At 43.0% G+C, this 27,321-nt stretch overlaps 1 protein-coding gene across 4 annotated transcripts; it reads left to right on the forward strand.

The window, feature by feature from the left end:
* The first annotated feature begins 246 nt into the window (after window positions 1–246).
* arhgap27l (Rho GTPase activating protein 27, like) lies at window positions 247–26,598 on the forward strand. 4 transcript variants are annotated; one of them, XM_014990285.2, is made up of 22 exons: window positions 247–370; window positions 7,408–7,529; window positions 7,624–8,546; window positions 15,173–15,376; window positions 15,906–16,043; window positions 16,115–16,270; window positions 17,044–17,109; window positions 17,182–17,235; window positions 17,315–17,395; window positions 17,464–17,541; window positions 17,774–17,839; window positions 19,849–19,916; window positions 20,042–20,129; window positions 21,943–22,044; window positions 22,123–22,236; window positions 22,883–22,943; window positions 23,098–23,214; window positions 23,461–23,559; window positions 24,308–24,385; window positions 24,607–24,741; window positions 25,068–25,173; window positions 25,249–26,598. In XM_014990285.2, the coding sequence occupies exons 2-22, from the start codon at window positions 7,499–7,501 to the stop codon at window positions 25,424–25,426; spliced, it is 2,943 nt and encodes a 980-aa protein (XP_014845771.2). In that variant the 5' UTR covers window positions 247–370; window positions 7,408–7,498; the 3' UTR covers window positions 25,427–26,598. The 4 variants fall into 4 exon arrangements, with proteins under 4 accessions (XP_014845771.2, XP_014847340.2, XP_087863915.1 ...); XM_014991854.2 differs by having other exon boundaries at window positions 17,185–17,235; XM_088007789.1 differs by having other exon boundaries at window positions 17,044–17,235.
* Window positions 26,599–27,321: the final 723 nt, after the last annotated feature.

Raw genomic sequence — 27,321 nt, forward strand, 5'->3', positions numbered from 1 at the left:
GGATGTTATTGGGTTTGTCGATACATTCTGGCACAACCTGCCCATTGAGAACATTATTCATGCTTTTGATATGGCCCAAAATGAAAATGTGTTTGACACCAGTGCTCTAGTGTAGCGCAAACACTCACACTAAGGTGCACCACCTACTCACAGCCAGAAGATGGTGCTGTTGAACTCAGGCTGAAGTCCAGCTTCATGTGTGGATTCCTCTGAAGAACAGGATGTCAAGTCAAGGAGCAGGAGGAGGAGGAGGACATGCTGGGACTGGCAGGTCGGCCAGAGGTGGAGCCTCAGAGACAGGAACCTGTTTGAAAGATTCAGAATCAGAGAAAAACTGGACCAGGATGTTTGGATCTAACTTCTTATGCAGGTAAAACCATCTCTCTCCCTCAGGATTCAATAGGAATGTACTATAGGATGATTCTAGGCTGAAATGGCACCTGAAATGCTATTAAGAAGTTGTTGGGGGTTTTTCCCCACGTGAAAAAAGTAAGATGAGGTTCTTCCAGCAGTAAACCTGACTGTGAAGTTCTGTTCTGTGGCCTGGTTAACAGGGACTCTGCTGCTGAGCTTCAAGGCTGGTTCTGTCTGTGTGTTGTTGGCTGGTTTCTGTGGCCGGGTGTGTTCAGCTGAAAGAAAACCCACCCTGTTCTGATTTCAGACCAACGCTGAGCCTGAACTCGTTTCAGCTTTCAGGAGAAATTCCCGGGTTCTCCGGTACAATGCTGGACCCAGAGATCAGGAAGGTTTCATGTATTTTCTGCTGTCAGGTGTTGTTTACCACTGGGTTCATATGGGACACGGCAACGGTTCAGGAGAGGAACCGGTCCAAGCACATTTCTCTGTTCCTATGCCGCAAACACTGAACCCAGCAGAACATGGAACAAGGAAGTTCTGCTGGAAATGTGACTCCGGCTTCTGAAGCAGAGTTCCTGAAGACGCCTTACGGACCTTAAGGTCTTACTTTTCTCTCTAATGGGTCAGTCTTCTTTAATTTTTTAACATTTCAACTGACTGGACCTCAAGAATGTTTTAGAACCAGGAGTAGAAGTTGTTTCAGAGCAGTTCAGGTCAATATTTCTGAGCCCTCTGGCGCCTATCTGACCCGGTCACAGGGAACCTCCACCACAGCTGGTTCTTCTTGGTCCAGTTGAATCCTGCTTCTTGTTGCAGCTCTAACCATCTTTACACTGCAAAAACACAAAACAAACCAAGTGTTTCTGTCTAGTTTCTCATGTAAATATTTCAGTACACCTGAAATAAGACAAAACTAGCTTACTAGTAACTTTTCAGTGAGTATAGGACCTTATTGTTTGTTAAAAATGATTTAATATTGATGAAAAAGTACTGGTTCCACTGGCTTACTATTTCACCTATAACATTGGGAAATTTTTCTTCTTATAAGTGAAATAATTTTCCAATAGAACTATTACTTTTCACATCAATTTTAAGGACTTATTTACTTAAAACAAGTTCCTGTACCGTAATGAAAAGTTACTTATAAGTGATTTCTGTCTTATTTCCAGTGTACTAAGATACTTGTACTAGAAAGTGTACAAAAATTACTTGGCAAGATTTTATTTTATTTGTTGCAATATAATAACAGGTCCAACCAGGTTCTGCTGGTGGATCCAGTCGTGTTCTGGTTCTTGTCTGATCCTCCCCTCCCTGTGCTGTGTTCAGATAACCGTAGGCAACCACAACAGAGAGACAAAATCCAACTGTCTTGCGAACTGGTTTTTGAGGGCCTTAAGATCCAGATTTCTAGAGGACGAAAGATATCCATGAAAATGGGAAAACTGTATTATGCAGTAAAATCTAGAATATTTGTAGAATTTGTTGGCTTAGATATAAAGCATCTGGGTTTTCCATACAGTCTTGGTAAGAGTGTCCCTCTTACTGTTGAGGGAAAGAGAGACTTTACTGGTTCTGTTTTGACAGCTGTAGTTAAAAACTGAGTTTTTCCATGCTGGTTGCTCAACGATGCACGTGTTAGTGGGCAACATGGAGGCTAAATGCCTTGTGCAGTGGCTGGGGGAGTCGTAATTGAATCAACAGCTTTCAGATTGGAAGTTGATTAATTTCTCCACTGAGCTTCAGGGGTCTTACCAACACTGATTTAATGGAGAGTTGAAACAATCGGATGTTTGGTGCAGATTCGGCTGTTCTGCTGGACCCGCCCTGGGTTCCTGACGTTGTAATGAGGTGTTGCTTATACAGGAGGAGTTTTTGTGTTCTGGAGAATTTGCCTTGGAGGTGGAAACTGAAAAAACTGGTTCATAGTCAGATCCCCTTCTTCAAGGCGGGATTGTACCGATTCATGGAAAACAACTTTAGGAGTCCTGAAGACTGAGAACATCCCTGATGGATTCCAGACTGCAGGACTCCCAAGATTAATCTGTAATCCGGATCAGATTATGAAGGTACCAGAAGGTTTTAGAGGTTATTGTTCATTCGGCCAGCAGTGGATGAGAACGTGTAGCTGTCCAACCTCAGAACCATCACATGTACTAACCAACATTTCAACCAGTGGACAAGCGACACAGTCACTGTCCTGTTTTAACCCAGAGACATCTGTATAAATAATCATTTTTCATCTCATACCTCAACTTTTTATCTACATTCAGACCTCAGAAAAAACCCTGATGTAAAAGCTATCAACGTCTGTACATAAGAAAAAGGCTTTGTCGTCTTTTCTTCAACCTGTCAACAAAATGTAGTGTGAGGAGTTGTTGAACTAAATCTAGTCCAGATTAGTTTATGATCAGTTACAGCAAGAGATCTTCATCCTGTTAAACTTTCAAATCAAACTAATCATCACTGTCACAGCATCTTTCCTTCAGAGATGCTAGAACTTCACCTGAGTCCTCAGAAACATAAGAACTTCTCTGGTTTGACCTGTCTCTGCTCTGGTTTAACGAGGGCAGATTAGTTGGCTAGTTAACTACAGTTGTCATGGTGACTGGTTACTTTATTAGCCTTGAACTTTGACCAACAAGAAACACTCTTCTAAATGTGGTACGGCTGAAAGTCTTCATGATGTTTCTGGGATCATTAAAAACAACAAAAATCTCCTGGAGGTCTTGGGTTCTGTTCTGGGTGTTTGTGAGGAAACGGTTCTGGTCGCTTTGGAGACTCCAACAGCAGCCAGCTAATGCTCTTCTGACAGTCTACCTCCTTTGGTTTCAGAACCTTGGTCTTGGGGTGTTTTCACCCTGATAGTCTGGTAGATTCGATTCGAGAGTTGGACCAAAATTGCAACATTTGTTACACTTTCAGCTGGTGCGGTTCACTTTCTCACTACACTGAGTCAAACAAACCAAACTCTTGGAAAAATCTGTTCCCCTCCTTGCATGTGTTGGCGCTGCACCAAAATCCATTGAAGGAAATCTCACAAAACCTCTAAACAAGACATTGAGCACAACTTTCTTCTCCATGAAGCGTAAACAAATTAAAGCGGTGTCAGATTTTAACAGTTGTTGGACTTTGCTTTTGTCTTTGGCAAAAGACTATGAGCCATTTCTCCCACAGTGATAAACTCATGCGTTTGTTTTGGTTGTAGCTACCCAGAATGCCCTCTGCTGTACTGTAGTCTGCTTCCTGCTTTTAGAGCAGTTTCTGGTCCTCTTGGTGTACACATATCCATTCAAACGGCACCAGAGTTCACTTCAACCAAACTGAGGCAGACTATAGTTCAATTAAATATTCACATCTACCCGAACGAATTGGACTTTCAGGGCAAACACACCTTTAGACTGCGAGGTTAAGAGTTTTCTAACAGATAGTGTATTTTAAAGGGAACTGAACAGGAGACAGAAGGTGTTTTTAGGTTGGAAAAATCTGAGAGGAAAGTGTGAAGATCTCCTAGAGGTTTTTTTATTAGGGTGTTTGTCATAACCCAGAACAAGTTTGACCAATATCTATGCTTAAAAGGCCTAGAGGGACTGAAGAAATCAGGAAATGAAAAACGGAGGACACTTGAGGCCCTGAAAACTGGAGGAACCATGTTGAAGAAAGATCTGCTGGAAGTTTCCAAGTTCTAGAGAAGAACTTCATCAACAACAGAAATATACAACATTTCTGAGCAAATTTTAGAACGAACAGGTGAATCTGACACCTGAACTGCTCTGCTCAGAGACTTCCAGAGTCATCTCATCTTTCTGTCTCTGAGCTGATCATGTGTCGGATAGTAAACGTATAACTCGGTGTCATGTCGACTCCGTGTGGTCGGACTTTCTCAACATTCCTGTTTGTTTTCCAGTGTTGTGTAGGAAGACTCGGCTGAAGGATTTATGAGCTCAACCCGGTTATTTCTGTCCTGAGCGTGACCACACCCACACTCACCCACAGGGTAAAGGTTGGGTTTCCGACAGATGTGCTCTGCTCTGATTGGCTACTGGGTCTATGATGTCACATGACACATCGTCATTGTGGATCCCACCATGTTGTAGGAAACGATCCTCTGCAGGAATGTTTGCTCTGCTCTGATTGGTCGATGTTCCAGCCACAAACCTCGACCTTGGTCTGATGATTGACAGCTCTGTTTATTTTCTGCTTGCAGAGAGCAGTGTGTGTGGGTGTGTGACATGGGTGTGTGTGTGTGGGTGGGTGGGTGGGTGTGTGTGAGTTACATGGCAGTTTGCTGAAGGGAAGCGCTGTGTCATGCAGACAAACAGTGAGTGAGAGAACAGAGTGAGAAGTGGCTGCTTTCCAACATGGAGTCTCAAACACACCTGAAGCAGATCAGATCTGGGTCCAGATTCTTCAGAAGGTTCTGGTCGATTTCAGTTCAACTGGTGATCCAGGATGTTTTAGAGTGAATAGTGAAAACATCAGACTGATTGGATGGATGGATGGATGGATGGATGGATGGATGGATGGATGGATGGATGGATGGATGGATGGATGGATGGATGGATGGATGGATGGATGGATGGATGGATGGACAGAGGGTTAGAGAAATGGATGGATAGATGAATAGATGACTGAATGGTTGAACAGAGGAATGGTTGGAGGAATGGATAGAGATGATGGATGGTTGGGTGGATGAATGAATGGATGTTAAACAGATGAATGGTTGGATGGATGGTTGGTTGGATGGATCAATGGCCTCCAAATCCTGTGGACTGCGGTCCAACCTAACAATAGGACTCTACTTCAATGTTGTTTTGACTTCACCTTAGTCTTGGGGCCCCTTTTGATTACAGGTCATTGAAATCGACCAGATCTCACATTTGATCACATATGAATCAGATTTCAGTCTCTCTAGAGTCTGAATCTTCTGGTTGGACTATTGTTCCTCCACAAAGACAGGAAACGCACGACGTGATGTCATCAAGGGGTGGTGTCCACATATCAATGTAGGCGGGGCTTAGAGCTGACAGGAAGAGCAGGACTTCCCTTAGTAAACAGAGCTGGCGTGGAATCAACCTCCTGTCATTGTTCTGTGAGACAGAGTGCCTGGCTCGGAGGCAGCCGGGCAGGAAAACTCAGAGAGGAACATTCCAGTGCTGGAGATGGGCTTCTCGCTTTCTAGCAGGATCCAGGCCAAACGTTGTCATCATGATCAGCTGCTGCAGCTGTTCCTGTTCCTTCAGAGGTCCAACCTTTGTCCAAGATCTGAAGGAATGTGGAGAAATCGGGAAAATCTGTCAGACACAAAACAGCAGCTGGGTTTTAACTCGTCATTTTGTTAGCATTAGATTAGCTGCCAGTCACAAGTTTGCAGGATAAAAGTCAGAAATTGCTCTACAAAACAAAATAAATACTAAAAGTGTAAAAGAACAACAACCATGAAATAAAGAAATTATAAAAGATGGTAATGTCAACTAAATAGTTTAATCTTATTCTCCAATCATAATCCAAAGAGAGCCTGAGAACCAGAACCGCCACCCGGAGGCGAGTCTCAGCTGAGCTGCGTTTCTGAAGTCAGGAGGAGGTTAGCGTGTTCAGACGGGTTCTGACATGAAGAACGGCTTGTTGCTGTCATTCCTGACAGGTTCTGTTTGCAGCTGCTGTTACTCGAGGAATCCTGAACAAAACAATCATCAGCTGTGCTGTTCTGGTTCTGGGATCTGCTGTTTGTTTTAAATGTTCTGGTTCAGTCTTTATGAGTTCTGAATCAGGAGGTCCTCAAGGAGTGAGCCATAATGAACTGTGGGTCCAGAATTCCTCGGAACCAAATACAAAACAAAATAAATGAAAAAATAAGAACATGTGGAACTGACCAGAAATCGTGACATAGCATTCTAAGTGTCAACTTGTCTTACAGCTTATTAGGCATAAACCTGAGGGCGTTTTAACACCTGGTAGAATTGGTTCGATTGCTACAAACAGTTCAGAAATTTTTGGATCTTTGAAATTTTCTAGAAAAAAATGAAGAAATTTCTGACTTTGAAAAGTTCAAAAATTGCTAGAAAAGCTTAAAACTCATATATTTAAAACATCCATGTTTTTCTTTAAAATTTCTGACGATCTCAAAATTTAGTTTTCTATTTTTTTTAACAAATATTCAACATTTCAAACTCAGAAATGTCCAAGATTTTTTTCTAGAATATTTCTGAGATTAATCTCAAAACATTTCTACTTTTTTCTAGAAATGTTTTGACTTTTTAAACTGGGAAATTTCAATGTGTTTTCCAGAAAATTCTGAGTTTTTAATTTTTGGCAGAGATGTACTCTTTTTTCCCCCACGCTGTCTACAATGGCCCTAATACGGCGTAGTAGCTGTAGTTCCTTTTGTCAAACCAACCAAACCTTTAACAAACCTTTAACAAACCTGTTCCCCTCCTCGCATGTGGGGGGCGCTGCACCACCGACACAAACACCTCAGAAAAAGACACTCAGAGCAACTTCCTTCCTCACAAAATGTAAACAATACTACGGGCCATTTCTCCTGCTACCGCTAGACGAGCGCGTTTGTTTCGGTTGTGTTTACCCAGAATGCCCTGCGCTGTAGTTCACTTCCTACATTTGGAGCGCTCTTTCATCCGCTTGACCTTCACATGAATTCGAACCATTCCAGACTTCAGCCGAACCGAGACCGAGGTTTGTAGGGACCTGAGTTTGCATTTTTGGTCCGCCGGTCGCCTTGGGGTATTAAACAAAGGTCTGTTTTCAGTCGGGTTTAATTATTAGAAAGAAAAACCACGCAAAAAACGTATTTCAGCTAAAAAATTGAAATTGAGTATCAAAATTTGCTGTGTGAAGGATCATGGCTCACAATCCATGAAGAGGTGGATTAGAACCAACATATCTGAAAATAAGATGTTTTAGTTGATAATTTACAGTTATCAACTGTAAATTGATAACTTGATATCAATTTACAGAAGCTAAATAATTTTTCAGATTATTTAGCTTCTGGATTGTTGGATCTGTTGTCGCTAATTTCATGTTCTCTCCTTTTAGGGCCGCTGAGAATCAGCGGTGACCTTTGACCCCTCACCTTCAGGGCCGTCTATCTGAGGGGGCGGGGCCTGGGGAGATCAGGGAGGGAAAAATGGCAGCGACCTCCAAGGTGCCGAGCAAAGGTGAGTGTGTTAGTCATGTAGAAGCAAACCGGACCCAAGAGGTTCTGACCGAGCAGGTTTGTAGAAAAGGCCTAAATGCAATCTAACTTTCCAGGTCTTGGTCTGGTTCTGGTGGAGTTTGAGTATGAGTACAAAGATCAGAACGGGGTTCTGGTCACCATCAAACCCAATGAGCGCTACGTCCTGCTGGCCAAGACCAACGACCACTGGTGGCATGTCCGGAACGACAGCAGCTCCAAAGCCTTCTACATCCCGGCCAAGTACGTCAAGGAGTTACCCACCGACTTCCCGTCCCTATTGGACTTTGCTGACAAACCTGGTCCAGATCCGGTCCCTCATCCTGTGGTGGCTCCAGTTCCTGTTCCTGTTCCTGTCCCGGTTCCAAAGAGTCTGGAGGAGCCTGGAGGAAGCAAAACCAAGCAAAATGATGAGGTGACGATCCGCCTCAGACCCGACACTTCCAACCGGCACCACCGCAATGAGAACCGCATGTCCACTTTCGGCGTACCTCTAGACTTACCGGACCTGGCACATGTATCGCCGAGGGTCCGTACAAACCACTCTGCTGGTGCTGCTGAGACCGGAACCACAGCTTCCACTGGAACTACAAACATGGCTGACAGTAAAAAGCAGCCCCACGTCAAGGGGCACCATGAGGACCAACAGGATTCTGGGAAACCGCGGGTTCCCAGCTTCAGTCCGGCAGACCCGCGGACATCCAGCCGGCACCAGAACCAGCCCATCCATGTGGAGATGCCCGTGGTTCCCCCTCACAGCAAAACGTCTGAGGGTCGTCATGACAACAAGCAGCAAAAAGAGGAGCCAGAGGAAGAGGAGGAGGTGCCTGAGGAGGCAACAACATCAGAGAGCAGCGAGGAAGAGGAGGAGTGTCGAGGTCACCACATCTACGAGTCCATCCAGGACCTGAATCTGGACCTGGAGGCTCTGAGCCTCCAGAAGGCTCCATCAGCAGCACCTGAGTCCTCACTTCCTGCTGCGGCTCCGCCCTCCTCAAAGGTAAGATCTGCCCACTTATTCTGCCTCCTGCCTGATTTAGGTTTTAATTTTCCAGACATGTTTCTGGTGATTCAGGTTTCAGAAACGTTTTCATCCACATCCACCCTGAGCATTGTTTTAAACACTCCAAGCCTGTAGGGGGCAGTATAGTGCTAAGCTAAAACCTATATCAGCCAATCAGAATGCTTCAAAACAACCCAACTTCCTGTTAGGAATTAAACATGGCCACCGGGGGTTTATTTGTGTGGACTGAAATGAAGTTTGAACTACTTTTAATTCGAGTATTTGAATATAAAGATAATTAAACACAAGACAATGTCAATTACTAATATAATGGTGCATTATTTGTTGTAGACTGTAATTCACGGGATCTTAAATCTCCATTTTTTGCACATCCACATACAAACACAAATCTCAGATTTTCTCAAATCTCTACTCCGATCTGCAGCAGTTTTTAATGATGCATTTAAAGTTGCTGTTTCAGTCGGACCTGATCAGTAATCACTGCAGGTTGGTCATTGGTTTGTGAGCTGATGTCACATGACTCTGTCAGCCAATGGCCTTCTGCAATGTCAGTAGCTTTGATTGGCCATGTGGGAACATTGTGGCACATCTTTTTTCTGTCGTCCTTGAACACATCCTGACCCAGACAGGTCCTTGAATGCAGCACGCGTGCTGAGATTGAAGATTTAGTTCCTGTGTGTGTTTCCTGAATGATCCTGATTTCCTGTTGGAATCTGGAGGAAACAAACCGTGTGTGCTGCTCAGGTCAACATGGCTTCGTTGGATTCTTTTGACCTCCTGATCAGCAGGATCAGAGTTGATGTTCTGGACGTTTCATCTGCTGCAGCATGAAAAACAGAGCCTGATGTTCAGAGGCTGCTGGTCTCCCTACAAAATAAAATCTCTGTGCAGCCGTGGCTTGTTTCCTGCAGCGTCGGCACAGGAAGCTGGAAGCAGAAAAAGCTGTTTCCTCTTTTTATTCTCCTCAGAGCAAAAAAAACAAAACAAAAAAAACTGCTGAGGTTTTGCTGTTTAACCCTAAACTGGCTTCGTGTTATTCTGGTTCTGCTGTGGATTTATCTAGATGTTTATCATGAATTTAAAGATGAACCAAGTCAACAACAGAGTGTGATTTATCCGCTGCTGTTTATGTAGTTTTTCTGATCCAGTCAGAGCAGGATGTTTGTAAGGATGAGCAAGTTCTGGATGATTCTAGCTCTGCACCTGGTTCTGGACAAGTTCAGGGTCTCGGTGTAGAACGTCTGATGTCAGAACAGGATGTGATGAGGTCAGGTGGAAGCAGTGATGTCACAGCTGACAGGAAGAGGACAGACAGCGTGAGGCAGCGGTGACGGTGCAGCGACACCTGCAGGTCAGAAGGGGAACAGAACCAGAACCCAGAATGTGTTCTCTGAGTAAAACGCTGAAAGCTGCAGAACTTCACCTCCCAGCTTCATTCAGCTGGTCTTAAAGATGGCATGTGTTGCATTGTGGGAAACTGAGTCAAAGCTTTCTCTACTGCCAGTTTTCTTTTTTATTTCCAAATGCTTCTGAGGAGTTAATGATTCTGAAGGAAAATCTAAGGGAAGTACAGTTATTTTACCCCAAAGTTCCCAATATGGAAACAAATAATTGTATATTAGCAGAACTTTCTAAATTGACAAATATATATCTTAATCAAATGAAATTATATTGTTGTAATCAATGACACATCTTTACTATATTTCTTATCAAGTAGGGAAAAATATGAAGGAAGAGATCTGTAGTTAGTATTTTTCTTAACAAGTTGACATACCATAAAATGATCATTTTAACAAGCGCTTCTCCTAACGAGCTCTTAACGAGTTGTCCTTAATGAGCTGCCTCAGCTAAATCTCTGGTTTATGACTAGCTTTGTGTAAAGTTCTGTTTTCTTCTGATCTAAATTTGCTCCATGTTGATGTTTTTACCTCCAGTTGGTCTGATTCCAACTGATCACTGATTAGCTCATTTCCTTTATTGATTCACGTGACGATCTTTGGACTCGGACAGTAGGTCACCTGGTTTCGCCTGTATCTTGGACCTGGAGTTGTTTATGAGATTCCCAGTGGATCCACCAGGGCTGTTGCTGTAAATCAGCTGTAGTGGGGCAAACATTTATTACCTTTCCGGGTATCTGTACAGGGATTTCCTTCCAGCAGCAGGACCAAAATCTTCCTGGTCAAAGTTCTGTCACTGCTGATTGGTGGATCGTCTGCAGCTCTTCCTGGTCAGCCTGAACTAGGTCAGAGCATGTTCTGTTTGATCAGTTAATGAACGGACCTGCTATTGACTGGACCAGTTTTTGAGTGGAACCAGTTATTGACCTGATCATCTATTGAATGGACGAGGTATTGAACTGACTCACTTTTACCAGGCTATCAACGGAGCGGATCAGCTTTTGACCGGAAAAACTATTGACCATCCCAGCTATTGACTGGACCAGCTATTGAGCGGACCAGCTATTTAGACGATTAGGTATTGACTGGATTAGGTTTTAGTGGTACCAGTTATTGACCTGACCAGTTAGTGACCGGTGCAGTTATTGACTGCACTAGCAGTTAAACTGACCTGTTTCTGGAAGGACTGGTTGTTGATTGGAGCAGTTACTGGGAACTGTGGATTCAGATGATGATGGTGTTCCACTGGGAGATTGATATGAAGGTGAGTGACTTCAGATAAGATCTTTTTCTGCTCATCATGACCATGACTCATTCTGGTTCTTGAGCTATGTCTTTGGACCCTGCTGAAGAACTCAGATATAGATTTTGCTTTGAACAACAGCAGGGGGCAGCATAATCAAGGTCAACCAATTATGTTCGCGCTGTTATTTGTAAGATCTCACATGGTCCAAAAGGTCAGGAGATCAGATAAATCAGAGTTAAGGAGAACCTACGAGAAGGTTTTTAGGTTGTTGATGAAAGATGTGACTTTATGAAGACTGATGGGATCATCTGTGTGAAACCAAGTACTTTCAGATCTCCAGCAGCTGGTTCTCAGTGGCAACCAGAAGCTTCCTGAAGGCGGTAAACAGACTGCAGCTCCCTGAGGATCTGATCACGCTGATACCACATGTTTGTGTTTTCAAGATGATCAGATAGTTTGTAACATGGGGCGGAAGGGAAACATAGGCAGGTCTGAGGCAGTCTCCAACACAACTGTGACAAACCCTGAAAAGGTTCACTTAGAATGCTGTTGCCTCACTTCGTCACATGGTTGCGGGACATTAGCATTTCCACATTGTTTTCATACATGGCGCAGGATCCTTGGATCTTCCTTTTACTTTTATGAAACAGTCACAAACAGAGCGCCACCTTTCTGCAGACAGCCTCCTCTATAGACAACGGCGTTGCAGTTTCCATTCAGGTGTTTTTAGCCATTTGACAATCTTTGTAATTATTTAGTGAAGAATTGTACAGATGTAAATAATTCCTCACCGTTTCGGATAAAAACAAAAATATTCGTGTCATCTGCAGTCACAGAACAGAAATTGGATAGTGGAAGCAGAAGTACTAGCATTGCTGTCACACTTCACACAAAGACGTAACAAAGTAGTTTGACCCGAGTCTATTGTTGAGAAAAGATCTTGATGATGCAATTTTTGTCACACAATTGTCAATAACAGCCATTTTTGACGCTTTGGACCAAGTTTATCTGGAAAACAGTGAACCAGTGTAGGTGGAGGCTTGAAGGGTTGTCTCCAAAAACAAAATGGTGGCAGGACTTCAGTTTGCAAAGCTGCAACGAATGTAGTTCTGGGACATTGTCCGCTGGACAGATAAGACCAAAGTAGAGATCTTTGACCATAATGCAGAGAACCATGTTTGGAGAAAACCAAACCCAGCAGATTGGCACACAGACCTTCTGCAGCAAAGCACGGCGGTGGATAGGTAGTGATTTGGGCTTTTTTGCAGCTGCAGGACTCAGGACTTGGTTTGATCAAGACTGACAGTTTGGAATCTTTTCTGTGTTTTTGTTCATTTAACCTCAAAATGTTGATGGAGCTCCATGTCTCTGTGAGGCAGATGTTTGAAGAGATTCTGGTTCTTTGGAGCATTTTCACGTTTCCATGAAGGTTATATAGGAGATGTAAGATTCCTGGGTGAGTTCTTGGAAACAATCAGCACTTAACTTCCAGGAAGACTTTTTGGACAATGAATGAGAGTCAAGTTCAGACAAATCCTGAAGACCTAAAGCCTAAAAAAAGTGACATTGCCTATGGTTCAGTAGGGGCGGGACTTAAGTTCACAGGAGAATAGAGAGGGGGCGGAGCTACAACTGGTAGAGCCGTTGAGTCTGGCAGCATGACCCAGCTCCACTGCAGGCAGATCAGAGACAGGATGAGAAGTTTCCTGATGGAGGTTAATGTATCCCAGACCTCAGGACAAACACAGAGGGATGCTGACAGGTGAGTCGACTTCCTGTTGGGCTCTCCTTGGTTCAGCTTTAATCCATGCTTTTTGTTTCTGAGAGCCTCAGTCTGCAGCTGCAAACAGATCCGGCAGGAAGTCTGGACTTTGTACCAGGCCAGGAGGGATTTACTGTTATAGAGCGAAAACTGAGACAAACTAAATGATGAGCTGCTGTAGCTTTGCTTCATCACATGACCCACAACAACAGAAGGTAATTGAAGTATAAAGTATGGAGTCACAGATGGAGAAGCTAATCTTCTCAGAAGCTGTTTGGTTTGAAGTTCTGATCGGTTTGAATGAAAATGTGAAGTTCCTGTTTGGGTTTCTTGAGTTAAAACCGCATGGAGATATTCAGTCAGCTCTTACCATTTGATGAAAATGGGAATAATTTGCTTCTGTGTTTATACAACATGGGAGGAGTTCTTCCTGTTGGTCTGCAGCTCCATCCACCCAGGCAGACAGAGATCCTGCTCAGAACAGGATTTTTCTGCAGCAGTTGAGAAAAACTCCACTTCAAGCTTTGATTTTCTCCATAAACATCATGTTAAACAACAGAACTCAACAGAAATGTACATGTTTGCTAAATTTTCTGCATCTGGAGATTAAATATCATTTTTTTTAGAACCAGAACATTTCAAATGGACAATTTAAGCATTTAATCAGGTGCAGTTCAGAGCAGTTGACTTAGAGTTTCAGCAGAGCCACTCAGAGTAGATTAAGACTGCCATGATATATGCATTCAGGGACAGAAATGATATTCCACAGAAACACCATCAGGTGTTGGCATACACTGCTAATCCACCTCCTTTGCTTTTGTCGCTCTTCTTTAAATCTCTGTTTGGCCGTCTGGTTAGAAAGATGTTGGAGAAGGGGATACAATAGTTGCCCTTTATGATAGATGTAGGACATGAGTCCTACACATCGTAGTTACTATTCAAAGCAAAAGTCTGTTGAAAGAATTGAAGCAACTTGGTGCCACCACTATTCTAGGAACAGCTGATGCTCCCCAACCTTCTTCACCTCATGTTGGGGTTTCATGGTGCATACCAGGAGAACTACTGGGAGAACTGGGAGATAACAGTGGACTCTATCAAAACCTGAAGGGCAAAGAGAGTCAAACAAAACTAGACTGGCCGAGTTCACCTCAGAGAGAGGCAGTTTTCTTGCATTCCTGAAGCTGTGGGTTTGATTCCATATTTTTTTTTTCACTCCACATAGCCTCGCAGTTGTGCACTGGTCTGTGTATTTATGAATGTGTGGACATTTTAAGTTGGGCTGGGTGAATAAAGCTCCGGTTGGACATGATAGGGCAACATATTTACAACTTAAACGTGGGATTCACCAAATGAGAAGATTCCTGTTGATAAGCAATGATTAAAACCTGTTCATTTTACCCTCACAGAAAATGGGAAGATGTTATTTGAGGAAGATTGGTTCTGGTTGAGAGATCAGAATGAAAATCCCTGAACCTCTGGGATCACAGCTTCGTCAATGAGTCAAGTCAAGTTTGTTTATGTAGCACATTTCAGCATTAAGGCAGTTCAAAGTGCTTTACGGCATAAAAACATAATACAGATACCAATTATAAAATGGCACCAAGGTGACCTGATCCCTGTTTGGTGAAACTAAAACTAACGGTGTTTCCACACCTGATAGTCCGATAGACTTGGTTTATTGGGGAAAGTTGCAGCATTTGTTACATTTTCAGCTGCTGGGATACGTTTTTACTCTGCATTGTCTCAAACGAACCACAACATATGAACAACCAGTTCCCCCCCTCGCCTGTGGGGGCGCTGCACCAATAATCAGTGAAGGAAACCACAAAAACACATTGAGCTTTACTTCTTTAATCACAAAATGTAAACAACAGTGGAGTTACATCAGATTTAATAGGTTGTAAGATTTATCTTTTGTCTTTGGCAAAAGACCAAGAGTCATTTCTCCTGCTAGCGCAAAACTCTTGTTTGTTTTTACCCAGAATGCCTTGTGCTGTAGTTTGCTTCCTGCTTTTGAAGCCGTCTTGGTAACACTTTATTTGTAGGGGTGTGCATAAGACTGACATGACACTGTCATAAACATGACATAACACCTGTCATGAACATAAAGAAGTCTTTATGAATGTTTATGACAGTTGTCATGAAGTGTCATTCTGTAAATAATGACACTTTTCTTTCTCTCTCTGTCTTTCTTTAGGAGCAAAGCTCGCTCTCCCCTAGTTCGCCCATCTACGCCAACGTCTGCTCCCTCAAGAAAACTTCTACTCCTCAGATCTCCATCTCCACCCCAACCAGTGTAGACCCTGACCAATCGGAAGGAGGCCACGCCCTCTTATCTCCAAGCTCTTCCTCCAACATGATAAGCCCCGCCTCTCCTCTCAGCCCACAAGACGAATGGCAGGTGAGATAAAGACAAATGACTGTGGCACATTAAGGAAGCTGCTGGTGGAAATGCAGAAAAATGGTAACAAGTAGAGGATTTAAGGAAAAATCTGTTAAATCTGATTAAACTTGGAAGTTTTCTGTTTTGAATACAGCTTGAGTGTAAGCCTCCTGTGCGCTGAGTTCGTGTTACACGGAAATAATTAAAGTTTAATCAGATGTTACCTGAGATCATCAGGTTTCCTCTGCAGGGATCAGGTGTTAATAAGGAACACGTTTTACTCAGACATGTCAGTAATGAGACGCCTCTGTCCCTGCGTCAGACTAGTTTATCCAGGAACCTCAGTGAAGTTGGACTCCACCTTCTGCAAATCAAACAAAATTTGTGCGCCTCTATCATTTTAAAGATATTAATAAATGTTTCCTGAGGTCATCAGCCCCTGTACATTTACAAAATAAAAGGAAAAGGAATCAATTTTAATAATTTCATGACATTCTGAATATTAATATAAAGTGTAGAATGATGGTATGTGCTCCTGTTTGCTCAGGTTTTCACTGATCAGGAGAGCGGCAGGAGGTTTTTTTACCACCCTTTGACCAGACAGACCACCTGGTCGGACCACCGAGGCCAAACGCCAGCCGGAGACATGGACCTGTCCAGTCCGCTCTCTCCGGCCTCCTCTCAGGTACCACAGCTCCTCCCTGATCGGTAGCAGCAGGCGGTCCTGGTGTCTGACCCAGTTCTTCTTCCTCTTAGGGTTCCTGTGAGTGGGAGGAGCTGCTGGACGAAACATCGGGACGAGTCTACTACCACAACCATAAAACAGGAACCACATCCTGGGCTCTCCCTGACCCAACATCCCCATTATCTCCTGCTGGATCCACAGGCAGCAGAAACCAGGACGACGTCCAGGTACGAGCCTGAGATTATCCTGGATTACTTTAGTTTAAGAGCAGTTGGCATGAGAGGTTTATCTTTGAAACAGGGTGTAGTCTGGACTTGGCTTACAAAGGAGATTTATTATGCAAAATTCACATTTTGCAAATTTTTGTACTTCCATTTTCGGTCTGAACTGCCTCTGAAAAAACCACACAGTTGTTGTTTGGCAATAAATTCATGTTTTTTTGTTTCTGGGAAAATGAGCCACTTCAAATACCTTCAGAAAGTTACATCACAAATCAGTAGGCACTGGTTCTGACCTAGCAACCCCAGCTCGTTACCTAGCAACCTCAGCAGAGTTCCACCTGTGACTTGGCAACCCCAGTGGAGCTTCACTGGGGTTCTGGCCCTCTGTACAATGGCTGCTGGAATAGACAAGTGTTTTGTTGTTCACTTACCATCCAGAAACCACTTGCTACATTCTAGTTGGTTGTGCAGGAGGTTCCACTTCTGCTTTTCAAAGATGTACAGATGTATATTTGCGCATCTGTTTGCAGCCATTTTTACATCAGAGTGTAAACGTTGAGTTGGGGGGCGTGGCCAGCAGCAGCTTATTTGGATTTAAAGTGACAAAAGGCCCTAAAACAGGTCAATCTAACCTGATCAGGATAAAATATCATTATCTAAGAATGCTTTTGTGCAAAAAATATAATAAACATATTTTGTATAGACCATAGACGTATCTTAACCTGTTCAAGGAAGCATAATTGAGCATCTTTAATGATTATTTGTTTGATGGTTTGAAGCCTCCTCTACCAAAGCCAGATTATCCCGTGGACAGACACAACAACAATGGAGACTCTGTCTTTACGGTACGAAGGAATTTCAGAGTTTCCCAGTATTCCCTGCCTTTCTCTGGTTTGACCTCCAGTTTATGTTCCCAGCAGCTCCCGCAGATTCCCAGAGCCCAGCTGGACGGCCAGCAGAAGCAGCAGGAGGTGAGTAGTCACATCACAGGAACATCAGTCCTGTCTTCCCAACAACCTGCTGAGATCAGGTGGTTCTATTGGGTTGCAGCAAAGGCTGATGGGTAATGGAGTCCCTGCGGAGGGAGGAGCTTCACAAGTCAGGATCATGAGACACAGTATCGCTGAAGATGTGAGTGAAACATGTTGATCCAGAATGGTTCTCAGGCGTTCTTCCCTAACATTCCCGCTGTGTTCCAGATGTTTTCTCCGGGACACAGAAGGATATCCTCGGACCTCACGGACGCTTCCAGGAAGCATTCGCCTGACAGTCCGCAGGTACAAACTCACCTGTCTCAGTTCCCATTAGGCCCTCACAGACCTGTTCATTGATCTTCTGACCCATTTCATCAGATGTTTCTTGACTTGTTTATTCATGTAACAGTTTGTTCAGCCATTCATTGACTCATTGACTAAAGCATACATTAATTTCCAGACTCGCTCATGTGTTCACTGACTTCTTGACTTGTTCATTCATCCGTCGACTCATCCCATTATTTCCTCCTTCCAGTTTCATAGTAGGCTCAAGCTGAGGAGGAACCTGTCCAACAACAGCACAGGCAAACCCCAGCGCCATGTAGGTTCTGAAAGGCTGGTGGAAGTTCAAGGCGCCGTAGCTAAATGTACTAACATTTGTTCTAACATCTCTTTTTCTTTTTTACCAGTAGGGAACTTTTTGGGCAGCTTAGACGTCCTAGCGCCTCATGCTGTGTAAACGCAGCACTGCGGCTCTAATCTAAAATATTTTTAACCAAAGAAGTTTGACCCGAATTCCTTCTGAAAATGTCCATCTCTGGCAGTAAGACTTTTGCCCAGAAAGTTTCTGAGTGTTTTCCCACTAATCCCACTAACCGCCCATCAGTAACCATTCATCCTGTCAGCTAACAGTTCTGAACTGCTGGATTTGTTCTGATGTTGGTTCTGCTCGTGGTTCTGGAGGGTTTGTTTGGTTTCTCCAGTCAGGCTCTGTTTCATTCAGCAGTTTGGTCCAAACTGAATAACAACTACATGTACCATCAGAACCCTGATGGTACATGTAGTCTTTGTACCATCAGACAAAGTCACTCACCACTCAACATGACATGTTGGATGTCCTTCAACATCCAACATGTCCTTCAACATCCAACATGTCACTCACCATCCAACTTGTCACTCACCATCCAACATGTCACTCACCATCCAACATGTCACTCACCATCCAACATGTCACTCACCACCCAACATGTCACTCACCATCCAACATGTCACTCACCACCCAACATGTCACTCACCACCCAACATGACATGTTGGATGTCCTTCAACATCCAACATGTCACTCACCATCCAACTTGTCACTCACCATCCAACATGTCCTTCAACATCCAACATTTCAATCACGATCAGACACGTCCTTCAACATCCGACATGTCACTCACCATCCAACATGTCACTCACCATCCACCATTTCAATCACCATCCAACATGTCACTCACCACCCAACATGTCCTTCAACATCCAACATGTCACTCACCATCCACCATTTCAATCACCATCCGACACGTCCTTCAACATCCGACATGTCCTTCAATATCCAACACGTCCTTCAGCATCCAACACATCCTTCTGCATCCGACATGTCCTTCAGCATTCTTAAACATGTTCCGCAGCATCCAACATATGCAGAAATATCCAACATATCCCTCAACCTTCCACATGTCCCTTCACATCCAACATGTCCAGCAAAACCCAACATGTCCATGACATTCACCAGCATCCAAAACATTGCAGAACATGAAGATTAATTAGATAGGAGAGAAGTAAAAGGGGAAAAAAAAAACTCTTTGTTTTATTCACTTCTTTAAAATTAAAAATAACAATAAAGATGTTTATTTCATGATTTTAACTCATCAGCTCTTTCACTTCTCTATTGATATTAAAACATGAATGACTCAAGTCGTTCCTCCTGCTTCCATACCACTTTTGCTTCAGACATAACCTTGGTGTAAATTTTACATCAATCAGAGGTTTTGTCCCCTTCAGAGCTGCTTTTCCTCCAGCAGCTATGAAGACCTGAAGTCTGACACTTTGAAACTCCTACAGAGATGTTTCCTAAAGACTGAGCTTCTAATTCACAGAAACCTCTCTGTAATTTGGCTGTTTTCCTTATTCTACTTTTGTTTTGCCTAAAGCACAACATTTAAATCCTGAAGGCCTTTTTCAATCGGATCGCCTCAGGCGGCAATAAATCCTACAGCATTCATCTCTAGCACCAACCTAGACTGGTTTTGGCTCATTGTTAAGCTACATTATGCTTTTCTAAAGGTGAGGCTCTGATAAACCTTAAGGAGTCTAGAAGTAGCGTTAATAAAGATTCGGATCAAATCCTTTGCTTTGAAATTGTTCTAAGTTCCTGAATCAGTGGGAAAATGATACCAGAAGCGAGCAGACTGCTGAATGAAGGGACTGAGGTGGATAAAAGCCGTCAGGTAGACTCAGGTAGACTCGGGTAGACTCTCACTCTCCACTCCCATGTTTACCAAGGAGTCACATTTCAAAGCTGACCTGCAGAAACATGAGAACTCACCTCTTTCTCTCTGTCTCTTCAGGGCCATCTGCTGGAAAAGGCAGGAATTGTTAACAAGACCAAATTGGTTGATCATGGCAAAAAGATGAGGTGAGATCCAGAGACTTCAGTTCTGATTCTGCCTCAGTTTGACTGGCCTGTGTATGGGAATTTGTTTGAGTGATGTTTGAACTCAGAGATGATTGTTTTCCATATTTGATGTTTCTGTTGAACAGGAAGAACTGGACTCAGTCCTGGACCGTCCTCCATGGTGGGATTCTTACTTTTCACAAAGATCCCAAATTTTCCCCAGCTGGAAACACTGTAAGAACCATCCTGACAGTCCTGATCCACCCAACCTTTCTTATGACTTCTCTGTGTGTAACTTGATCTCATAAGTCTGGACCATAAGTTCTGGATACTTTATTAAGGTTGTTTGGATCTTTCTTTAGACGATATTAGGCCATTTTCAGTCCAGCAATGCCCCATTTACATTGAGCAACATAGGTTGGTGCATTTTGTCTGTTTCCATTGTAAAATTGGCCCATAGAACCAAATTGTACCACACCATTTCTGGACCCCTTCAGTTGTAGGACCATAAGACAATGGTATGGCACGGTTAGGGTGGAGCTACTGGCGTCACACAACCCCATCCAATGATCGGGAGACAGAAAAATGTCACAGCTTGAATCACATTTGTTGTAGAATGACGCAGTGTTAGGTGTTTGGGTTTATAACCCCACCTACTCAGTGAGAGTCCAACTGCCGGTAACATACCAATTAGTGGAAATGGGGCATAACTGACAATCAAACTTGGCTTTAACTCTCGGACAATCAAGGTACAAAGTATCAAGTGTCAATCAAAGTACAAAAAAGAAAGTATCCAGTTAAAATCTAATCTTGTCTTTAACAAACAGAACCATGTAAAGATTGGACTTAGCATCTGAGATGTGTGTCATTCTTTGATCATATGAAAGTTAGACGTCAAGCCTAGACATTATAAGTCAACAGACTAAGAGTTGGGAACTTGTATTTACCTGAGTGTTCCATTGGTCTAAACCAGTGGTTCTTAACCTGGGTTTGGTCGAACCCCGGGGGTTCGATGAGTCGGTCACAGGGGTTCGGCGGAGCCTCTGCCGCGGAGGTAAAGACACACTATGTAAAGTCGTGATGACACCCCGCTTTGCCATCACTTGCTGCAGAGGATCACGTTACATTTCTTAGCCAATCAGAGCTGCGGAGGAGCACTGATTGAAGGAGCTCCACTCTCAGCATGGATTTGAACTTGTATCTTTAATTACTTCAGCAAAACTCACCATTTTTACCAAATTCTGTAGCTTTTGGTGTACTTATAAATCTGCTCCTTAGTGCATCTTTTCGGAGTTACTACTGCCTCTAGTGGCGTGGGGGTGGTAACACAACTAATATAATTACATTGCTAAATCAGAATACTGCAAAGTCTTTATTATTTATTATAAATTTTTCATTCTCTTAAGAAAGTAGAGCTAATTAAATGATCTAAACAAGACCTTAAAGTAGTTCCAGTTTCTCTCGATGGCCAACCTGTTGAAACTGTGGCAAATTTTAAATACCTTGGGTCGTTCCTGGACAGTCAGCTCAACTGTGCTGAAAACACTGACTATATTTTGAAGAACTGTTCTCAGAGACTCTACCTTTTAAGAAGACTTAGTGATCTTGGGGTGACCCGACTAGACTCTAGTTGGTGACCCAGCTAGACTCTAGTTGGGTCACCCCAAAGTATTGAATTTGGAGAAATTTTTTTTTATATTTATCTCTACAGAAGGGTTTAGTGAATGCGCATATGACACTGGTGGGTTCAGTACCTCAAACAAGGTTAAGAACCACTGGACTAAACTAAGCATCTTAAACTAAAAAAACTGAAACTGGACCTGGGCTGTAGCCAAAGTCAGAAGAAGAACTCTACAGGGACTTTCAGGAACCTGGAGAACTGATCCAGATCAGATAAAATGATTTGTAAGATGAGTTTCTTCTATCACAGTTTTAGTGCCAACCAGATGCAGATATTCCCTCAGGCTGATGGCGTCTCCAGAAGACCCAATATGAGCTGAGATGATAGGTTTAGTGATGATCAGGTGGATTTGTGCTTTTCTCTCAGAACAAAGCATCGCAGATTGTTCCAGAGTACACTGTGGACCTGAAAGGAGCGTCAGTCCAATGGGCCGCCAAAGACAAGTCCTCCAAAAAGTTTGTTCTGGAGGTGAGGCCACACCAGCTTCTCTGTTGCCACGGTTACAGGTCAGTGGGCTGAGGGTAACTGTGTCATGCGTCTGTGCAGCTGAAGACTCGTCAGGGCTGCGAGTATCTGATCCAGTACGACACGGAGAGCATCATCTCAGACTGGCACAAAGTCATCCAGGAAGCCATCCAGCAGCTGACGCCTCATCAGCTGGTACAGCAACACACAGCCAAACTCACCCATCCTGTAGGCAGACCAGCTCCACCTAAAGTCACTTTTAGTTTTGTTGGATCTACCAGCAGCTTCTGGTGCTGTTCATGATGCCTCGTTGGACCACTTAGAACAGGCTGGGCTCCATGTGGTTTACAGCGTCTCACCCCTTCTTTATCCAACCGGAGGTTTTACAGGATTAGCTTTCCTTACCTGTGGTGTGCCTCAAGGGCCCACACTTGGACCTGTCCTTTTCTCTTTCTCTTTGGCTTCCTCATACAGGAATGCAGCTGTTTTTTCTAAGCTGGTTCTCACTGTGTTTCTTGGCCCATTTTAAGCCATTTTTCCAGTCGTGCGACTCGTTTTGGGATCAGGTTTGGAATTAATTGTATATTGTACGTCACGTTTTATACAGACGTTACAGGGGGGTAACAAGAAGAAATTCAAGGCTCTCACATATTTTTGTGTCCTGAAAATATCATGTAGAGAGTGCCCAGTTTTATTGTTATGCTGATGATACACTGATGTATCTTCCTGATAATGTTCCAGTCCATTAGAGTTCCAGTCTAGATTAGAGCTGCAGGACTAAGTAACTCCACTCCTGTGGTTCTTGCATTAATTTTACTTTTTGTTTTGCAACTTCTTTCAGGAACCGGAGCATCTAAGCGAAGATGAGGACGACTCGGACAGAGAGGACAGGAAGAGGGGATGTGAGTCTTTCTGAAACTATCCATCATGTTAAAATAAATCCAGCTGCTGGATATAATTCAGATATGGTGGTTCCTTCAAAATAAAAGCTTCTTTAGCTTTAGTTTCTCCCAAAGTTGAGGCCCATGTTTATTTTTCTCCTGTGGTTTTTTTCAGCCACCAGGAGCAATTCAGGAGCAGACTCAGAGCAGAGCCGGATCCGGAGCAAACTGAGACGCTTCCTGCAGAGGAGACCGACGCTGCAGAGCGTCAAAGAGAAGGGATACATCCGAGGTACGGAATGGACCAGAACACCGACCCAGTTATGATCAGCTAACAGGAACATCAGGGGACTTATTATTCTTCCAGATACATTCAGATGCTTTTTAGACTTCTGATGGAAACATCAGGAAGCTTCAGGATTTTTCCTGGTCCTGTTGCTCTTCATTTTAGTGTTAAAATACAATAAACATTTATGTTTCTGCATTTGGTTTATGAAATGTTTATTTCGCGCTGTGACTGAGTGATTTTCTCCTGCAGACAACGTGTTTGGCTGCCACCTGGACGTTCTCTGTCACAGGGAAAACTCCATCGTTCCCAAGTTTGTGGAGAAATGCATCAAAACGGTGGAGAGGAGAGGTGATCAATTATAAACCTTCCCAAAAATAAAAATATTCCCTCTTGGATTGGATCGTTAAAGCCGATTTTAGAGTTTAAAATATGCTCCTGGTGAAAACTAAGTTCTAGAAATCTGTTACTTTCCCTACCTGATCACTACTGTTTCCCTACAGTTAAAAATAATAAATTCAGCTATAATCAGTGTGAAAATCTAGAATTAATTTAAATAATTTCATGATTGTTTTTCTCAATAGTTCATCTAATTATTTTCCTACCAACTGAAATACATTAAATTCAGCAGCTTGTGACATCATCTGGGTGAAATCTTTACAGAAGATATTAAATAAAATAAATAAATAGATAGTAATAATATAATTACCTAAAATTTATAATAATAATAATAATGGTAATAAGTCATATCAATTTACCTGAAGTTACAACAAAAAGCCACCAGAGGGAGCCAGAGAACTTCAAGCTGAGACCCTTCAACCATCCTAACTCAGAAAGCTGAAGTTTGTTCTGTTTTCAAACTGAAAAACAGCATCAGAACTGGATCCAGTTTCCATAGGTTTGGTCCAGGTGGGGACAGGTGTCTCCCGATTGGTGATTTTTTTTCTGTTTTCAAACATCGGGAAACTGTTTTACTTCTTGTACCAGTATGGAATATCAGCGGTTCAATCAGGAGGATTTTGCTTTAGCAGAATATGTTTTTGTTCTGATCTTTGACCTCACCTTGTTCTCTGTCCCCTCAACATTCCCGTTCCTTCAGGTCTGGATGTTGATGGGATCTACAGAGTGAGCGGGAACCTGGCTGTGATCCAGAGACTCCGACATAAAGCCGATCATGGTAACTAGAATCCTGCTGCTTCTGTCCAAGGGATCCATCAGGCTGGGACAGAAACAATAAACCCAGTTTAAACTAGGTTCTAGACTAGAACAAATATGGAGAATGATCTGCAGGAGAACTTGATGATGCATCAATAGTACCAGGAGTTAAAGTCCAGAAGAAGCTTGAAAACACAGTTGGTTGGAGGTTGTCCCTCTAACTCTGGTTGTGTGTCCCTGCAGAGGAACATTTGGACCTGGAGGACGGACAGTGGGAGGAAATCCACGTGATCACTGGAGCACTGAAGCTCTTCTTCAGGGAGCTTCCAGAACCGTTGTTTCCCTTTTGCTGCTTTGACAAGTTCATCGCCGCCATCCGTTAGTTCACGCACACGCACACACGCACACACACACCAGACCACATTTGTTAATGATCTCATAATCTAACTGATAAATATGAGGAAAAAACTCTTTGAGCTTTATGTTTTACCACACACTGCTTTGTCTAAGACATTCTGAACGTTGCTGATTTGGTAGAATTTTTTTTAATCCTTTTAAGTAACCGAACTCTTCATATTCCCACAGTGAAAACTGAAAAAGAATTAGTTTGTAGTTTTACCTTAAAAGCTGTTAGTGTTTGAGGAACAACCATTGTGTCGGATGAGTCCAAACGGACCTCTTGATCCATCTTTGTGTCTGTGCAGAACTTTCTGACTACAGCCAGAGGGTTTCTTACACGAAGGACCTGGTCCGCTCTCTGCCGCTGCCTAACTACGAAACCATGAAGCTGCTTTTCAAACACCTGCGCAGGTGAGCCCAACCGCTCTGAAGCAGAAGCAGAACCAGGATTCCTCTGGTTCTTACCTCCATCTCTGCATGTTTCAGGGTCATCGACCACAAAGACTCCAACAGGATGTCGGTTCAGAGCGTCGCCATCGTGTTTGGGCCCACGCTGCTCCGGCCGCAAATAGAGTCCGCCAACATGACGGTACACATGGTCTTCCAGAGCCAGATCGTCGAGCTCATGCTCAACAAATTCAATGAGATCTTCACTGAGACGTAGGAGGTGGTCCACTGTCGCCTTCCAGAACCTTCTGGCAACATATGCTGAACTGAACAACAATGTCTCAAAACCTGTAGGACATCAAGCGTATATTCTCTATTAGGGAGGAACCTAAAACCACAGGACTAATACCATCAGAAACTCTGGTTCTGATACTTCTGAAAGAGGTTTCTGTTGAAGAACCAAACCAAGGGGACCTAGAGTCACCTGAACTGCTAAAGAGACATCACAGACTGAGTTCTACTTGAGACTCTAGCTTGGAAACCTCCTGGAAACTGCACACCTGAGAGAAACCTCTAGAACCTTCTGAGGAATATCTGTCGAACTGCCTAGAATGCCCCTTGTAGAACCAAAGTCCAAACAGTAGAAGCTGGAGCGTAGAACCTGAATCACATTGGAACCTGCTCTAAAGTCCCTGGGATCCTTCCAGAACCTCCATGTTGCACTGACCCAAGTTAACAAAGGACAAGTTCTCTTCAGAAATGCACCAGTAGTAGATGGCTGTTACAGCATGAAGCTCATGTTGAAGATCTGCTTCGTCAGGAGGAGGTTCTACACTTTAATGTCAGTTTCATGTACGTAGAGGCCAATAATGGCATGAAGATCAAGTGAACCTATATCTGGAATTTTAAAATTTAAATGGGATCAGTCAGTTCGGATCATTCCTTTACGTCAGTGTCAGATTTGTGTTTATCCGGATTCATCGTGTTAAACACCGGATCAGTTCAGATTTAATTTCTAAAATGTTTTTTTCATAAAGAATTGTCATTATTCTTCTGGTTTCAAAGGAATCATTTGATCATTTCCAGCGTTTCAACATATACTGGATTTGGGAGTGGAAACATGTCGCTCTTAAAAAGAGACAGAAGATTCATGAAAGGTTGATAAATCTGAGGATGGTGATGTTCTGTGGTTCCAAGATGCTTCCCTGAGGGACTCCCAAAAGTCCAGAGAACAAACTACTTTAAATGGTCTATAGGGTGGAGTCTTCCAGGAACATTTCTGCTGTAATGAGCTTTGTTACGGATCTGCTGCATATTTGCTGTTTGTTTTATACTGTTTAAATGTATTAGAGACACGGAACAAGGTAAACACAAATTATACAGTTTCTGTAAATAAAAGGGAATTTTACTGAGTTTTATTATAAATAAAAGTAATTGTTAAACCAGGAATGGTTGTTGTGTCAAATTTAAAAAAGTTTTTGGATTCCTTTAAAGATCCGTACCAGACCGGATTTCTTTGGATCTGACTGGAAAGGAGAGAGGAGACGAACTAAAAACACATCTGTGCCAGATGTCCTGCTAAAGTCCAGATGGAAATCAATATCTGATGATAATTGTTCAACAATGATTTCAGCTTGCATGTTCTCTCTGCACAGGGATGGTTATGGTCCAGATATTCTGGTTTCCTCTTTCCACTGTAAAACATCCAGGTTGGGTTAACCACTGGTTTAATGTTGACCCTCAAGCAAAATTCAGTGTCTCCGATTCCATCTGAGATGTAAACAAAATCTGACCATCTTTTAAAAAAAATACTTAATTTTAATAATAAATACAAACATTGAACATGACAATGATGCATGTAAAGTCTCCTCCACATATCAAACCACAGAAAATCAAAATCTGAGTGTTTTATTGAAGAAATTGAACTTTCTAAATTAATTTATAGAAGAATCAGGGTTTTCCCGCCAGTTCTTCGTGCTGTAGTTCTTTTCAACCACCAGATGGCAGCAAAGACCACAGCGGTAGAAAAAAAGCGTCGCCATAGAGACGCTTTGTTGATTCCGAGCTTGAACTCAACTGAACACGGAAGAACTGCTCCAGGATTAGTTCACTGTTCTGTCAGAGGACGTATTTCATAACTTTTGACTCTGTGAACCGGTTTTGATTCATTCG

This window comes from Poecilia mexicana, unplaced genomic scaffold, assembly GCF_051168715.1.
Source record: "Poecilia mexicana isolate PSO_F unplaced genomic scaffold, ASM5116871v1 scaffold_8, whole genome shotgun sequence".
NCBI classification, from domain to species: Eukaryota; Metazoa; Chordata; class Actinopteri; order Cyprinodontiformes; family Poeciliidae; genus Poecilia; species Poecilia mexicana.